This window comes from Epinephelus lanceolatus, chromosome 17 (assembly GCF_041903045.1).
Source record: "Epinephelus lanceolatus isolate andai-2023 chromosome 17, ASM4190304v1, whole genome shotgun sequence".
NCBI lineage: Eukaryota > Metazoa > Chordata > Actinopteri > Perciformes > Serranidae > Epinephelus > Epinephelus lanceolatus.
Genome location: NC_135750.1, coordinates 39,382,646 through 39,400,820, shown reverse-complemented (window position 1 = coordinate 39,400,820; position 18,175 = coordinate 39,382,646). Strand labels below are relative to the sequence as shown.

General features: G+C 42.1%; 1 protein-coding gene across 2 annotated transcripts in view; it reads right to left on the bottom strand.

Annotated features, from left to right (window-relative positions):
- The window catches only part of LOC117248358 (neurotrypsin), a 48,698-nt gene that overhangs the window by 5,814 nt on the left and 24,709 nt on the right, over window positions 1–18,175 (bottom strand). The window contains exons 8-11 of one of the 2 annotated variants that reach the window (XM_078160860.1): window positions 16,053–16,197; window positions 11,234–11,448; window positions 10,950–11,091; window positions 6,949–7,227 (exon numbers count right to left, since the gene is read on the bottom strand). In XM_078160860.1, coding sequence (XP_078016986.1) covers window positions 6,949–7,227; window positions 10,950–11,091; window positions 11,234–11,448; window positions 16,053–16,197 — 781 coding nt within the window. The remainder of the gene's footprint in view (window positions 1–6,948; window positions 7,228–10,949; window positions 11,092–11,233; window positions 11,449–16,052; window positions 16,198–18,175) is intronic. The other variant, XM_033613373.2, reaches the window with a different exon arrangement.

The following is an 18,175-nucleotide window of genomic DNA, read 5'->3' as shown; positions in this document are numbered from 1 at the left end:
AGGTCTCTAGTTTATATTTTGGTATGATAGCCCTGCCTATCTATTAGCTTAATTATAGTTATCACTCTGTAAACAAACTTACACCCGTGTAGGCAAAACACTACAAATAGGGCGAAAAATTAATTAATAGATATCCCAATGTAACTTGCCAGGTTGATCATTCATATTAAGACAAGTATTTTTTGTATTACAAATTTTCTGAAATATTTTATTTAAATATGCACCAATTTTATTAATGAAGACAATCACAAGGAGGGGAAATTGATTACGCAGTTACTGTGCTAACACTCAGTATTACTGTAGCCTACAGTGGGCCTACTAGCACTCAGAGCTGCCCAGTTGCTATTTGACCCATAACTAGGAGACAAAGGGAGTGCTACCGCTTGCTTAAGGCGGACTCCCAGGCTAGCAGAGGGAAGGAGGTGCCTTATTTCTCCATTTCTCCATTGTAGGCCGTCCTAAAATAGGGGGGCCCACCTGCTGCCCTCATCTTAGCTAACACTACTATAGAGCTACTATTCTGAAATTGAATGTCAGCGAGCATGGAGAGACAGCAATAGCAGACTCTGAATCAGGTGGAGAAGAGACAGGAGCTGTGGCTGGTGATTCCTTAAAACAGAGGGAGAGATGGCATACGGCAGAGCACAGAGATAATGTCAACGCTAGGAGCACGAATCATTCAGCTCCGGAAAACTTTCCAGCTCATTTGCCTGGTTGCTGCAGGTTTGTAGTTCACACATATCTGTGCAATGCAGACCACTTTGCAGGCATGGCCATTCTGAAGGTTTACATGTTCGTGAGCAGGAGCATGATAGTAGGTCCAATACAGCCTCTGGTGCAGGTGTACCTCGCATCCACTCAATGGCCAGATCCCCATCATGGATCTTCCATCCATGATCCTTTGGATTTGGTACACTTGGATTGCACTCCAGACTCCTCCGCCAGATAGCAGCCTGATAGTTTGCTCATAAGGCATGCATGTAGAGACAGTCTTCACAAGGTGGAAGCTGACTGGAGTCTATTTCTCCGCGCCTTGCACAAAATAGCTGGTAGCGAAGCGTGTTAACATTAGTTGTGCTTGTGGAAGGCAGATACATCTGGCATGTGAAATAGCTCATCTGAGACCTCCCAGGAGCTTCCCAATTCTGAATGTGTCTTGGCAGTTCTTGTCAGTCTTCAGTTTTTTAAATATGGTTGACTTTCCACGACCACTGAAAGCGCTAACTGTATAGGAAGCTGTTTGGGCTTAACAATACAGACCAGTGAGCAGTGATAACTAACATGTCTTTGGGTTCATCAGGTGGGAACTTCCTTTCACCAGTAATTCGTCTAGTCGGTCCCATGACACCTCCAAGAGGCTAGACACTGATCTCTGGCGTCCCAGAGACACTCCCCTAATGCCAGGTTTCACTGCTCCCCGCACCAACCCAACATCCTCCTTTACCTTACTTACACACGGCTTTCTCAGCCCAAACAGCACTGCCACCTTAAACAAACTCAGGCTCTGTACATGCTAGCTCCAGTGCCGATACTACCTATCCTAGCACATTCACCATACTCTATTTCACACATTACATAGCATAACTCCAGTATAAGCTAAAGTTAAAGGCGATAGAGAAGATAAACTCCCAGGACCAGTAGTGATGTTACGCTCGAGCCAGTTTGCTCAACACAGTGTCGATCTTTTGAAGTGCAAGTGTTCCGAGGCACTGCTTCGGCATGCCCACAATCACATGACTACCGGGAGCAAGGCCTCCTTACAGGCAGTCTTGAGGCTTTTCCAGGTTTTCCACTTAGATGCAGTTCTGACACACAGCCAGCAGATGTCATTCTTCTGACTGTATGAAATGCTTCGAAGCAGCGTGTCATTCTTGAAGCAGGTGTGTCAAAGTGGTTCAATGCTTCATGAAGCTTCGATTTCACCATCACTACGGATCAGTGAACACACTCACCTTGCAGCATGGTCTCAAACAAAAGTGATTCAAATAGGCCACTCCCACACTTAAATAACCCTCCTCTTCCTGGATTTTCTCCTAAGAGGACTGACTGGTGGATATCTCCACCTGATCTCAAGGAGTTATGTACCCTGCTTAGTAGGTCCCCCTGCTGGCCCCCAACTGACATTATCCCTCCTCATCCAAATCCACTGACTAGCTCTGGCTGCTTCATCTGACATTTCCTTCACTGTCTTCCTCAAACTCTGTCCCCGCACTCCGAGTTCCCCCAGGAGCGAGACAGCTGATCTTGCTATGAATCCCCCACACCCCACTTCCACTAGACAAATCCTAGTTTTCCATCCTTGCTGCTCAGCTTCTGCTCCTAAGTCTGCATACCTAAGGTTTTTCCTTTCATAGGCTTCTTCCACTGAGTATTCCCAAAGAACTGTCAGCTCAGTGAAATAAACTATCCATTTACACTGCTTTACCTTAACGTAGACATTGATTTCCATCTTGAAAATGAAACTGTTCTATCGCCCTCTTCAAAGCCAGACTCCATTGAGAAAAACAGTAATTTAATATTTACACAGGAGCTGCTTGTCTATCACTGCCTCGATCAGTTAGTTAGTTTGTGTTACTGTGTGACTTTGGTATTTAAAAGGGTTGGTTGGTTCAGATTCACCAAAGTCACACAATAACACAAACTAACTATTTGATCGAAGCAGCAGTAGACCAGTGGCCATTTCCCAATCACAAGCACCTTCTAGGCGGCCACACCCTTGCCTCCTTACTAACTTATCCCTTCTGTATTTCTCCCCCTCACGGACAAACTGAATTGCTAAACTCCTGTTCTTAAAACCCTCTGAATTTACCAGTCTTCATTTCCCTTCCATGCCTGCAGCTAAACTTTTCAACACCTGGTTATGTCGCCATGTATACCAGCCTTGTGACAAGCTAACTTTACAGCCTGACAAAATATGCTTTTAGGTTGTGGTACCTGAACACAATGGGTATGATGGGTCCCCATTTACCCACAGTTTTAGGTTCTGGGGGGTTGGTAACACATCATATGTAGCGCCTACCAGTAATCTAATATGATTCTTCTCCATACTCGACAGGTCCCTCCAGCTAAGCTTCCTCTTCTCTACACTTTCCCAATTCAACCACTGTCCCTGCTTAGCCTGAGCCACTACCTTTGCACCCCTTAATATCCCCTCCTGTCTACGTATCTGTTCCACAACCAGCTTTCTTTTATCTTTGAGACCTGCTTTATTCCATACCAGTTTGCCTGAGCCATAGCCCCAGGCCTCCCCGGCCAAACTGAACATTACCTACATTATCTGCATGCCTAAGAGCTGCCTCTGCCTCCTGAACTGCCAATCTTGGGTTCCACTTCCTCCCCTTGGTTGGATTTGGAACCACACTCCTAACTACCACGTCCTTACTCCCAGATAACAACAGCTCTGTCCTGACCTTTGTACATTTAAATTCCTCTGTTAAACTAGATACTGGCAGCTGAAGTATCCCTTTTCCATACAATGCAACACTACTTAGGCACCTAGGAGCGCCCAACCACATCCTAATATAGGAGTTAATCGACCTTTCAATTCTCTCCACAATGGATATTGGAATTTCATAAATTGACAATGGCCACATTAACCTAGGATATAGCCCAAATTGCAGACACCACAACTTCAACTTTCCTGGAAGTTCTGATTTATCTATTATATCTAATCCTGCAGCCACATCTTTTCTAAATTTCACCACCTGTTCCTCATCATTCAACTCCACATTGTACCATCTACCTAAGCTCTTTACTGACTTTTCCCTAATTGTTGGGATTTCCTCATCATCTATGACAAACTTCCTATCACTTAACTTCCCTCTACGTATCGAGATGCTTCTAGACTTACTAGGCTTGATCTTCATGCTGGCCCACTTGAGGTTCTTATTTACCTTCTCTAGTAGCCTCTTTGCACATGGCATTGTTGTGGTCACCAGTGTCATGTCATCCATGTAAGCCCTAACTGGTGAAGATGCAACCCGTTCTGCCGTCTCTCCCCACCAACCACTCACTTAGAAGCCCTGATGATTACTTCCATCGCCATAGTAAATGCTAATGGAGAAATTGTACACCCTGCCATGATGCCTATTTCTAGCCTTTGCCAACCTGTTGTGAAACCTGCCGTACTTAGACAAAACCTAATATTCTGAAAATATGCTTTCACTAAGTTAACAACTACATGTGGCACTTTGAAGTAGTGCCAGAGCATGCTAGTATGCTCTAAACACCCTGCAAAACCTGGTATTCCTGCCTTCTGCACCATAGTGTCTAATAAGCTATTCCTTTCTAAGTAGCTAGCTAATCTCTGCACTACTACACTAAAGAATATGTTTCCCTCCACATTCAAGAGAGAAATCATCTGGAATTGGCTAAGGTCCACAGACTCCTTCTCCTTAGGAATGAGGACACCCCCTGCCCTACGCCATGCTCTTGGGATAATTTGTTTCTCCCAAACTACTATTTAGCTGTTTCCACAAAAATTTAAGGATATCATGCGCACTTTTATAAACCTGGTAGGGGACTCCATTAGGCCCTGGGGCCGAAGAAGCCTTTGCACGCCTGACCACCTCCTGAACTTCCTTCCATGAAGGTGGCCTGACATCCATCTCATGCTCTATCCCTCCTAATGGAGGGATATCCGGTGGAAAAACCTATAAAAACTATCCTATTCTCCTCTAAATCTGAATATGTATTTCTCCAATATTCTTCAACCTCTAGCCTTTCTACTTTAAGCTGCCCTCCCTTTTCCTGGCTAAACAGTCCTTTAACAAACTTAAAAGGGTCCCTGAAAAAACCTGTCCTTACATGTTCCTTCTTCCTCCTCTTTTTCCTGAGATGCTCTGCCCTTATAAGAACTGCTAGCCTGCTTCTCAACTCCTCTTGCAACACATTAATTCCCTCCCTTTCTTCTTCTGTAGCCTTTTTCCACTGCTTTCTTAACTGTCTCCTTTCCTTAACTAACTTCTCTATTTCTCTTTGCCGCCTAGACTTACCTGACTGTACTCTCTCACCCCTCTTTCTCTCATGCACCCCAAACCTCTCTGCACCATATGAGTAAATTATATCTCCCATGTTTTGTAACTTTTCTATTGCATTTCCTTTAAGCCTGCTTAAGATTACTGACAAATCTCTATTAACTATCTCCCATTCTTTACTGTCATTTGCCCTAGGCCATCTAACTCTAACCTTTTGCTCCATGGTTCTCTCTCTGACTGGCATACTGACCTCAGTGTCACCTGCATCCTCTCTTACCACTCCCTCCTCCTCCTCCTCCTCAGCGGCAGTGTTACTGATATCCTTCTACCTGTCGCTGGACTTCATCCAGCTGACTTCTTAGGAAGTACTGATCAAGGATGATGGCAGCAGGTGGGCCCCTCTATTTTAGGACGGCCTACAATGGAGAAATAAGGCACCTCCTTCCCTCTGCTAGCCTGGGAGTCCGCCTTAGGCAAGCAGTAGCACTCCCTTTGCCTCCTAGTTATGGGTCAAATAGCAACTGGGCAGCTCTGAGTGCTAGTAGGCCTAATGTAGGCTACAGTAACACTGAGTGTTAGCACAGTAACTGCGTAATCAATTTCCCCTCCTTGTGATTGTCTTCATTAATAAAATTGGTGCATATTTAAATAAAATATTTCAAAAAATTTGTAATACAAAAAATACTTGTCTTAATATGAATGATCAACTGGGCAAGTTACATGGGGCTATCTATTAGTTAATTTTTTGCCCTATTTGTAGTGTTTTGCCTACACGGGTGTTATTTACAGAGTGATAACTATAATTAAGCTAATAGATAGGCAGGGCTATCATACCAAAATATAAACTAGAGACCTGTAGAGTGATAAAAATGCCAAAATTGTTTGGTTCCCGTGGGTGATAGGGGCCTACCAAGCTGTGAAAACGATCCCTTTAGCCCCTGTACTAATAGGGCCCCATTCTGTTTGTCTGTTTGAAGTTCTGGCTGCACTAGTTACCTCTCAGGGGCTGGTGACATCAGATGGTGAGGTGAATAATCTAATAACCTACTTTTATGATAAGATGACATGTTTGGCACATATAAATGCAATTTTGGGGTGATTGGCTTATTAACATTCATAATGGCAAACACATATACACATGCCTTTTGGATTTTTTATTCGTTATTCCATGTCTGCCTGTAATTCATGTGTGTTTAGGTGTATACATTTTTTAAAAGGAGCAAGGTACTGATGAATGCTGCATTGTGTGCAGCAACTGTCTGTGAACATTCAGTCCAAATTTGGTGACATTCTGATAATTATTTCCCGAGATTCATGTGATAAGGCAGACACCGTCCCTTTTGGAGAAGCCTCAATTTTGACTATTTTCAATTTTGGGGAGGACCCAAAGATCATCCAAAATTTTTTATTAAGCTAATACATAGGCAGGTCTATCATACCAAAATGTAAACTAGAGACATAGAGGAAGTCAAAAATACCAAAACTGTTTGGTACCTTTAAGTGATACCAAAATCTGCCTTGGCCACTGGACTGAAAAAAAAAAAAAAAAAAAAAAAGATTTTTTTTTTCTTCCTTTACAATTTTACAATGTAAATTGCAGAATCTGTCTTGAGAGATTACAATCCCACTGACTGGTCTGGACATCTGCACATTCATACATACACGCATGCGCGCACACACACACACACACACACACACACACACACACGCCCACACGCACACTGTGATTGTGATCAAAATGGGGCAAAATGTGCAAATGACATCGCAGAAATAACAGACATATACCAAACTGTACAGTGAAGTAGTTATTTTCAATCTTTAGTCAAGCAATATAAGTACTTTAGTAACACCTGTGTTGGTGTTCCACAGATGTACAGGGGCTGAGAAAGACTGTGAATCAAGTTCTGACATTTGTAAGTGTGTGTGAATCTACATACATTCCACTGTTCCCGTGTTGTGAGTGTATATTAACCTCAGTGACTTATCTCCTCCTATGATCCTGCGTCTGCGACGCTGGTTATTGAGTCTCAGACCACAGGTCCGCATGGCCACAGCAGCATCTCCCACAGGATCCAGGGTGTAGTCACAGATGACACCTGCATCCTCACTGTGGCGACAGTCATGGCTATCCTGACCCACAGCCGAACACTGTCCTAAGGACATCTCAGCACCCAAGCATCGAACGTTGTCCAGGTGGATGGGACCTTGACCCTCACCAAAGTATGCCATGGATCGAGCTTTAGCCACACCCCTGGAGGGTCAGCACACAAAGACAAACAGCATCATGATTAATTGTTCCTTTTTTTCTAAAAATTCCCAGTACATTTATTTTATTTTGTCTGCCGTCCACTGTTAGTACTGTGACTGAACAAACCTTAAAGCTACAGTTGGTAACTTTTAGAAAAATATCTTGTCACATTTGCTCAAAGTGTCACTGTATTCACATATGAGACAAATAATCTGCGAAAAAAAATTCATATTACTCTGCCTACTCTATTGCCTTACAGTGGTTCTGATGGTTTTGCTGCATGTGAGTCAAACTGTTAAACTAGGCAGCAAAGATCAAATATGAAACAAGATTCTGTTACTGCATTGCCTATTTCTGTCATCAAATGTTTTCAGAAAGATATCTTAGTGACTGTTTAGTTGGAAAATGAGAAAGTTGGTGCGGCCAGTGGGCAGTGCTTAGTACTTTGGTCGACTGTGTCCAAAATGGCAGCCAAGTCACAAACTTTCTCATTTTCTAGCTAAACAGTCACTAAAATATGTTTCTGAAAAGATCTGAGGAGAGAAATAGGCAATACAGTGACAGAATCTTGATTCATATTTGATCTGCCTAGTTCTACAGTTTTACCACACTTCAAGTGCAATGATTGACGAGATTGACAGCTGTGTGAGACTTCTGGAGTCTGATTGGTTGGTTTCAGTGCGCATGGTAGATTCTAGTGAATGCCAATAGAAGCAGGAGAAAGAGGAGAAAGGACAAGATATTTTTCAGAGAATATCTGTCTCAAGTACTTCTTTCAGAATAAAGTTCAACAAACATGAAAAAAATATTTTCATAAATGAGACTGTTAGGTAAGTGTAGCTTTAATGCAACAAATCAAACCTGTTTTTTTCATAAATAAATTTGATTATATCAGCTTTGATAATACCCCTTTGAGGTTCAAACCAGTTGGTATTTGAAACAAGTAACTGTTAAATGTCACCTAAATTAAAGCGTTCATTTACTTTTTCTCCCACTCTGCCTAAAGTGACTGAGCAATGTATAGCGGCCAGTTTAAGCCACTAGTTTAAGCCACTAAGGGGCAACATAGACAGGCTAATGACTAACTGACACACTCGCCTGACCTAACCGACTGCTGTTCATCTGGGGGAAAACAAAGACTTCTTCTTGTCTTTGATGTTTAACTTATTTCTCACCGCTGTAGTCTTCAGTGAAAAACATGCAAGCATCCATGAATCTGTGTATATAAACCATTTAAAGGAATAATATTTCACTATTACATTCAGCAGCATACACCTGGCTTGACATGACCTGGTGTTGCCGTAAAAAAACATGATATGTGCTTCTCCATCTACTGTAGCAACACCGTCCCTGAATGAATGGTTCCTACCTCTATACACATATACAGATGGCCATGACAGTACAGTGACCCCTACAGGACAAATTAGCATCCCACATACATTTTACACCAGGGATGGCTCCTATAGAATGTTTCTTCTCTGTGACAAGCTTCTGTGTTCGTGTCTGTTGATCTGCAGGTGGACCATGAGGGAAAGGTAGGAGATCAACAAAGTCATTAGGACTAATATTCTGGGACAATGAATGTTTGAACCAGGGGCGATTGCTCTGAGACAACAAGGGAGGCTGAACTTCCCCTATAATTTCATAGAAGAAATTATCAAATATGCACTATTAAATTTACATTAAAATAAGAATTTACATTGCATTAAACGTGCGCTAGGATGCTTTTAACATCATGACTATGATGTTCAAACGTCAGCTGTTTATCGCCAGTTTTCAAATGCGACCTCCCTGTCATACATTCTTGTGTCAGCACGGTGGACGTGGACCCTCCAGACAGCGCTGAGCAGGTTTTTTCCATGCAGCAAAGAAAAGACGGTCATTGGATAAATGCAACAAAATCGTCACTTCCAGGGAGGCTCCGCTTCCCTGGGACCTAATGGAACGGTAGGCGGGAGAGGACACTCGGTGTATGAATGATGATTGGAGGAATTGTCTAAAAGGCTGAACCCCTTTGTGATTGACAGCTCATCGCATTTCGAGCTCAGTCCCATTCAGATTTTTCTAATGAGAGTCTTCTGACAGAGTGCCGTCGGGAGTTCCTTATTTCCATAAGCGATATAGCTCATTTTGACCGTTAAACCCATCTGAAAATCTTTGAGGCGTGTTTTGCTGTGGTTCTATGGCATGAGTGTGGTTGAAAAACAGCTTCAATTAAATGTTCCTTTTATAAGATACTGCCTCGCTACAATATGACAGATTTTATGGTGTAAACTTAAAGTGAGCTTTCCCTGTTTGAAAGACCAGCAGCCGCCACTGGTTTGAACCAATTTTTATGGCAATCCATAAAACTGCCTGAGACCTTCTGAGAAATTTAATGTACAACATCAAACCAAAAATGTCAACCTGTTGGTGGCACTAATGAAAAGTCAGTTGATCACAGTAGTCAATAGGTTTCATCCTCCATTCATCCATGAATATCCATTCCACAGCCATCAATACAACAGTTGTCAAGATATTTTATTCTGGGCCAAACGGGTGAACTGACCAACCAATGAACTGTCCTTGCCATCCTCAGAGTCAAGCTGTAGCTGTAGCTACACACATTTATGCCCCCAAAAGGATGAACTAGGGTTGGGTGATATGGCAAAAATATCAAATCACTATTTCTTTTAGGCAGGATCACAATCAACGATCTTATCATTCTTTTTCATGTTGGTTTTTAAGACGATTTTGCAAGGTACTGAACAATACAATCAAACTAATTTCCCTGTTTAAAAATTATAGCTTTACAAGGTAACAAAACCTACAAGAAAAAGAATAACAGATTATTAAGGCTAAAGTACCTTTTCAAATAGATTTGAATCCAGTCTGCAATTCTGAAATTATGAACTTTCCACAGGAATCTTGACATGGTTTAGACTTGTATTGTACATTAAGAGACTTCTGCATAACTCCCAAAATGAACATTGGTTTCAAAAGGTAAAAAACACTTGAGTTCACCCTTGCTACCTAACATTAAGAAATCTAACATTTGGTAGGAATTGTAACAGTCAGGTAGCTTATTAGACACAGATCCTCAGCAGTCTATTCACACTGTTTTTGAGGTAGCAGTATGAAACATTTGGTTCGATCCCGGGTGTGGGAGCCCTTCTATGCAGGGTTTGCATGTTCTCCTCGTATCAGCGTGGGTTTTCTCCGGGTACTCCAGCTTTCTCCCACAGACCAAAGACAGGCATGATTGGGGATAGGTTAACTGGTGATTCTAAATTGTACGTAGGTGTGAATGTGAGTGTGAATGGCTGTCTGTTTCTACATGTCAGCCCTGCAAAAGTCTGGCGACCCTCAAGAGGATAAGCGGTTAGAAAATGGATGGATGGATGGTTTTGGAAAATCCAAATCAGTTCCATATTACAGATGTAGATTTTTTTCTAGTGACCAACTCCTCTGTGTCGTCACCTATGCCGCTACGTTTCCAAATACAAAGGAGGAGGGGCTACCGGATGTGTGTATGAGCCATAGAGCTGCAACTGATAGAACGTTCACTGTAGCATGATACTAAGAATCTCTCTGTAAAGCAGACTGTGAAGACATTTTAATTGTTCACAGTCTAATATTGTCATATCGCCCATGACTAGGATGAACCCTTTTGATTCTGGACACTGCATGAGCTTTTCACTAGCTATCTTAGGTAAAAATATCAAAGAAGGTGTAATCATACTCACATGAATCCCATCTGTCTGCAAACTACAGCTGCATTGACATCATTCCAGCCATCATCACACACACTTCCCCACTGGCCGTTTATGAAGACCTCCACTCTACCCTCTTTCCTGCTCTCTCCAGCAACCAAACGCACCAGAGGGCCTGCATTACAGGGAAAACGTGCCATTATAGTCATTATCACAGTTATTCATGCCCTGAGGTTTTCAGAAGCCTTTACAAGGGTTATACACAAATATAATGACTGGGAAAACTACTCTCAATAGCCAACAATGTGTGTACTTACCAATAGAGGGCAAAAGGTCTGGTATCTCATTGGTATCACCTCTCCTCTCACAGCGGACACCTACATCCTCACTGTGAGAGCAGTCATGTTGGCCCCACTCAGAGTGGGAGCAAGCCAGTAAACTGGCCTCTGTTCCTCGACACTGCACCTCGTCCAGAAGGATAAGCCCTCGACCTTCTTCATACACCCCATCAGGAGCCACCTCTGCATGGCCCCTGTAAACAAGGCAAGATGGCAGAACATAGAGCCCATCATGGACACTCGTTCATTCATGTATTCATTGATCAGAGACATGCAACCATGTCAGTGTTTCCTACAGACTTAATTAGATAGTTTGCGGAGAGTTAACGTGGTACAAATACTTTCTTTGTTCATGAAGTTCAATGACACTGTATAATTCTCAGGTTTATCTGTGCAATGTATGACCTATACTGTAGAAACACTGTATGTGCCACTGCAAGTTTTGTGTAAACTGAGTGTGTTTGTGTTTTCATTGTAACCAACCTCTTCTGGCTGATTTGAGTTTGGTGAAATTATTTGACTGAAGTTGGCTGGTAAACAGATATTTAATCATCAAATCAGTCAGATGTGTTGATTGTGATGTTGATGTTGTCTGTCTGTCTGTCTGTCAAAAATACATTTTGAAATGTTCAGGCAACCAAACTTCTGCCAAAGTATTTAAAGCAATTCTCCAAACGCCATTGACGTAATGGGCAATTTAACATTTAAAGCAATAAACACTTTCATAATCCCAAGATTATCTCTGTCAATTTAGGTCAACAAATGACCTTTCTTCAGACACCATCTATAGACCAAAAACTACCAGCTTTGTACACAATATATATAAAATATGAAAAAACAGGCAATTTACTGTGTAATTATGGGTGGATATTGGTCTCCTTTATCTTAAATGTTTCCTAATTTCCCTGACTTCGCTCTTATTGTTAGTCTGAAGCCCGATACACACTGTGCGATTTGGCCTGTCCCAGACAAAAGATGACCGATGTGAAAGAAATGTGGTGTTATCTCTGGTTGTGGCTATTAAACAGGGGTCCCCGTTAAAGGTTTTTTTGGGGGGAGTTTTTCCTTATCCTCTGTGAGGGTCCAAACTAAGGACAGAGGGATGTCGTATGCTGTAAAGCCCTCTGTGGAAAATTGTTATTTGTGATATTGGGCTTTATAAATAAGATTGATTGATTGATTGATTGAAAGGTTCAAGAATGGCCGTTGTCACGGTCCTGAGATCAAAGACAGTCTGGGATAAAATTCTGACAGTGTCATAAATTTGGGATGACCATCTCACTGTGTGACTGCTGTTACCACCTACGTCTACTAATCAACCAAAAGAAATGCAGCATGAAATGACGCACCGGCGCCAAACCCAAACAAACAAACAGACAGATAGCAGCTTGCAATGGAGGCAAAACAAGCTAAAAGAAATGTATAGGATCCCAGCAAAGAGGAAAACCTTGTTGAGTTGTGGCAGCAGAAGCCTTGCCTGTATGATGTGTCCTCCAGCTCTTACCATGATTGTGTAAAGAAGAACGAAGTATGAAAGGAAACAGCTGTGGAGTTGCAGCTGCCAGGTGAGCAGCCTAGCAGCTAGCAAACACACACCCAGACACACTGCAGTATAGTGCCCACAAAACTTTAGGTTATTTAATAATGTGGCCCTCTATGTTGTGCTTCACAGTTGGAGAAATAATAACCCGTGCAGCATCCTTGCACACTCAGTATGGAAAGCTACTGCATTTTACGTCATAGGAGGCTTTAGTTACTCCCACACACACACAAAGTCACTGCAAAATATCTCTGTATATTTTGCCTTAAATAACCTTAACAAACATCTTACATGGAAGGTATACACAAACATAAAATCAGGCAAATGAGAAGCATGGTCAGACAAGAAGGAGGAGAAATCTATATTCAACTGTTGTAATTCTGTGGCCTTTCATTCCATCCCAGTCCCTTGCACTACCATTTCCACTTACACAACAGATATTTTATTAATGTTATAGACATATATCCTTGACGTTTGCTGAACACATTCATGCTTCCCAGAGGAAGAACTGTTTTAAATCTAGCTTGCCAAGCTCTTGATTTACAGTTTGATCTATGTTCCAGCCCTATCAATTATCATGAACTCTAGTTCAGTCAGACAACTCTGGATTGAATTTAACATTTATACTGAGCATAAATATTGCATACTGAAGCAGAGCATGAATAGTTTTAGCATGGCTGAAGCAAGTTTGGCGTCAGGCTCTATCTCAATTTATTCATTCCCTGAAAATGATCTGTATAACAGACATTACAGGGAATGAATAGCAGACCCCCAGCTGGGGATCCTAGAAATAGAGCCCACAGGTGGATGCTGGGGAGGTGGTGGGATTTGAGAAGCTTCATAAGCAGCACACAGCAGTGGCAGCAGCAGCAGCAGCAGCAGCAGCGAAAGCAACAGAACCCAGCAGGATCAGCAGCAGCAGAGCAGCAGAGCAGCATATGCATGCAGCAGCAGAGTAGCAAGGAATGATCAGGTAAGCACGGGAGGTTTAAATAGCCCGCCCTATCAGCTGAGGAGAGCATGTGGCTGATCAGCTGATCAGGATTGCGCACTTGAGTTGTCTGCCTGAACTAGCTCCGCAGGCTTCGCATCATATAGTGACCCAAAGAATGAGCTCAAGCAGACATGAAGATTAGATTTTCTTGCATGGTTGTCACTTTAGAATTCTAAAGTTCTATCTGACATTTTTGTCAAAACTGAGCTATTCATATATTCTTATTCTGTGAAAACTTAATAACATTGTGTGAGGTGTTTTTTTTTTTTTAAAAAGTTATTTAGAAAACAAAAAAGTTAATATCATTTATGTTATTTGGAATGCAAAACTTTGAAGCTCAATATATCAAAACCACTCAGAATGCAGGTAGAACCTTTATTATTTTAAGGTGGCGCGGTGTCTGATACCTCATACCTCTTTTCCACCAAAATTTGGTATGCAGTTTTTATTTTAAATGTGGTAAAATCTGTTAAAAGTAGACAGTGAAATGCTTTGCTATTACCAGAAGAGCAGTCACGCACACTATCGCCGACTGCAGTGGGTGAATGTGTTACAGGTTCTGCAGCAGGCAATCGAGTGCCTTTCTGTTTTTTTAACAGATTGGTAACCAGTAGAAAGCAGCATAGAGGCCAGTGAAAGAGTTACAATAGTCCCTTCTTTTTTATAACTTACTTATTCAGTCTCTCTGTAAAACTTAGTGCAGAATGAATTTTGAACAATGTTAGAGCACTGCTTGTACAGAGACGGACAGTATATGTGCCGGCCCGTCACTGCATTGCGCCCCACAAAGGGGCTAAAATTAGCGTGTCCACAAGGTTGTCATTTTGTCATCACTGCCAATCAGAGCTGAAGCCCATAAATACCTGTGACTACTGCAGAGTAATTTGTCCCGGGAGTCAATGCTGATTACAACCTTTCCCAATAAACAAAAAAGCCAGATGTTAGTAGGTTTTTTCTGCAATGTGAAAGGGGCTTTACGGTCAGGTGAGGGGCTCAGATGGACTCGGTAGCTAGAAAGGAAGCAGGAAGGAGTAGAACTGCTGCACCTTTGCACTGAAAGGAGCCGGTTCAGGTAGTTTGGGCATTGATCAGGAGGCTTCATGGACCACTGTCTGGGGAGGTATTCCAGGCACATCCAACTCTGAGGAAATCCCTTTGTAGACCCACCCTGAACATGCTGGAGGGTTTTGACTGTATGTCAGGAAAAGTCTTGGAATCCCTCAGAATAAACTGAAGGACATGGCTGGGGAGAAGGGCACCTGGACTACCTTACTTAGGCCCCGATCACACAGAAAGCGTTTTACAGGATGCAAAATGGTGTATCACAGTGCCTTTAAAAAAAAACAAAAAACATCACCTTCTTACCCTAATCTTCCAGTAATTAGTAGCTATTTACTAAAATGGACAGGTAGAGGGTACTTGCTCTAGCTCTGGTTGAGGGTGAGAGGCTGTCAGCAAATAGTTTGTCGGGCACAGAGAAACAGAGATCTGTGTGGGTACATGATACGCTAAAAAAGATGGTGGATCACGGAGAGTACCACCAGTTAGTGGAGCTTCGCTTCCATGAAGGCCGTTTCCAGGTGTATTTTCGGATGACTTGGCGACAGTTTGAAAACCTGCTGTCTAGCCTAGCATAACAAAATGAACACAACCTACAGGGAGTCCATTGGTTATGCCAAGCGACTGAGCATCACCAGATTCTCCTCCATTGTTTACCAACTGTATACTTGTTGTCGTGACCATCACAGAAAGCCTGCCTCTCAAATCATCTGCTTTGATAATAGAAAAAAAAGAGGAGATGATGTGGGGCACTTTGTCCACTCTGAATTGAAGATTTTTTAACTAGAGGAATTTCCAAGCGCTCCAGCAAAAACAGTAATTGCCTAGAGCGCAGAAACGCAAAAACAGCGAGCAAAAAGCTTAATTTTTATAAGAAATACTACAAAAAGCCGCCTCCAGCTGGTAAAATGCTTTCTGTGTGATCAGTGCCTTACCCTGCTGCCACCACAACCACAAACCAGATTTTAAAAAAAAATAGATGGATTGGTAAGGTTCTGAGACTAGCAAAATTGTCAGTATGTTGTTTAACTTTCGTGAGGAAAAAGAAAGGACTTTCAATTGCTTTACCAGGGAAAAGAAACTATTAGTGCTCTGAAAAATTTCATCCCTACTTTAGATTAATATAAAATCACAGGGTAGTACACAATCTCCTAAGGCACAGAGGTCTTTCATAATGACTAATAATGATGTAGTGATGCACTGACCTGAAGCCCAGTTGTCTACACACTACCTGGGCGTTGATCTCAGTCCAGTTGTCATCGCAAACAGTGCCCCATTGTCCCTGGTGGTATATCTCCACACGACCCTCCCAGTGACTGTCCGCTCCCACCAGACGAACTGCACCGTCTGCTGCCAGACAAGGAAACACTAATTCTTAATTAGATCACATACTCTAGGAAGTGTATGGGGAATCTAATTTGTTTTAGTGCTGGTGTTAGTCATCTCTTTTAGTGCTGTTACAATCACAGTATGTCTGAGAGGATTCTCTGTTATCAAAATCAGGATATCTAAAAGTGCAAAGTCAGATGCAATTGAGCTTGCTGTAGACTTGTAAAAAAGTTTCACTACTCGGTGGGAGGGAGTCTTCTGCAGGGTTGTTAACATACAGCAAGGAATGCACAGACCTTCACTTTGTTCATTTTGAACAAAGAAGACAACTGATTTGAAAGAGGAGTGAGGAGGCCATCTATGCCAAACCAGCCATGTTCAGACCGAGTGGCAACCTCTGAAGCTGAAAAGTGAAGCCAACACACAAGTGCCGAAAACTGCAATTCCTCAAATGGCCACTTGTGGCTGGCTCCAAAAGCGAGTCAATCCCATAGACCCCCATGTTAAAATGCCCACTTTTACAGCAGAAATAAACATGTTTACAACCTGCTACGAAAAAATGGTTTTAGTCTCTATGGCTAATTTCAACATTCTTGACAACTATAGGGGGAATGATTTTTGAAATAACATGCCTGAATAAATATGTCCCAAATATGGCCACCTCAGCTCACTTCTGGCTCCAAAATTCCAAAATCAAGTCCACAAATCTATGGGTGACGTCACAGTGGCTAAGTCCATTATTGTTATACAGTTATGCTGCGTTCCAGGCAACCTGTAACTCGTGTTTTTACAACCTTCTACCCGTGAAAGTGCACTGGAACAGCAGTCAAACCCGTAACTTACCACCTGTGAACTCGTACCAGATCAATGCACTCCCAGTTACGCTTTCTGACGTCACACAGCCCTCTAAACCAATTACCTTACTCCTCTAAACAACAATGGCAGCCACATGGATGTGGTGTTGATGCAGGTGATACATAGTGAGAAACAGACATAAAATAACCCTAATGTTAAGGCATTACTGGCAGTCGCTCTAACAGCTAGTTTCCAGTGCAAGAATAAGTCAATACAAAATACGTTTCCAAACACACAGATAACGTAAAATAAAAAGTATAATAGCATCTGTGACCTTATGCGCCGTTTCTCCTCCTCCGTTTCGCTCAAATGAGCAAGGAACTGGCCCCTTTGGTGACAGAAGTGATCATAAACAAACATAAACCCCACACGGTCCACCATGTTGCTTTGGGAGTTTGGGGTGACTTGCCTGGAACGCTATGAAGTCGTGAGTCGTGACTTGAAGTGGTGACTTACGGGCTCAGAAACTTGCCTGGAACGCAGCAAGACCAACAAGACTAAAATGGATTTAAACTTTGGCTATCAAATCTATGTCATAGCCTGATGTGCACCTCCTCAGAAATGTAAAGTTTGTCGCGGCGATGCAGACCTGTCTGTTTTTGTAAGCTGAGAACCATTTCCTCTGAGTAGAAACAGAGCTTTTAATTGCTTTCATTTTGACAAATAAGAAACAACAAAATTGTGAAGACAATAAAGTCCCCACAAAAAAGAATTTTAAGTCTTTTGTGTAATTTATCCTGCTTCATATGGGTAGAGGAAATCTCTGCTAGTTGCTAGGCTAATTTATACAATGTAAAATGCCATAGGCTTGTGCTAATAATGTTAGCATGTTGTATTTGTTTGGAAAATGTGTCCAGCAAAAGACAAGTGTTTTGTCTGTGAATCCTGTGAGTTATAATTAAGCTGTTTGTGTACTTGTAATTGAAATTGTCGCTATCAAGCCATGTTTAACCTGTGTTTTGAATCAACTAAACTTCACAGAAACCCCAACGCCAACTAGTGTTTTGGAGGTGTGACTGCAGAGTGACGCAGACACACCACCACACAAGTATAAATGCTCACAATGCCACATGCATAGGTTCTGCATAGAGCTGACACACAAGTATAAATGCTTGTAAAGAGTTTACAGTCATGCTAGTGGCTG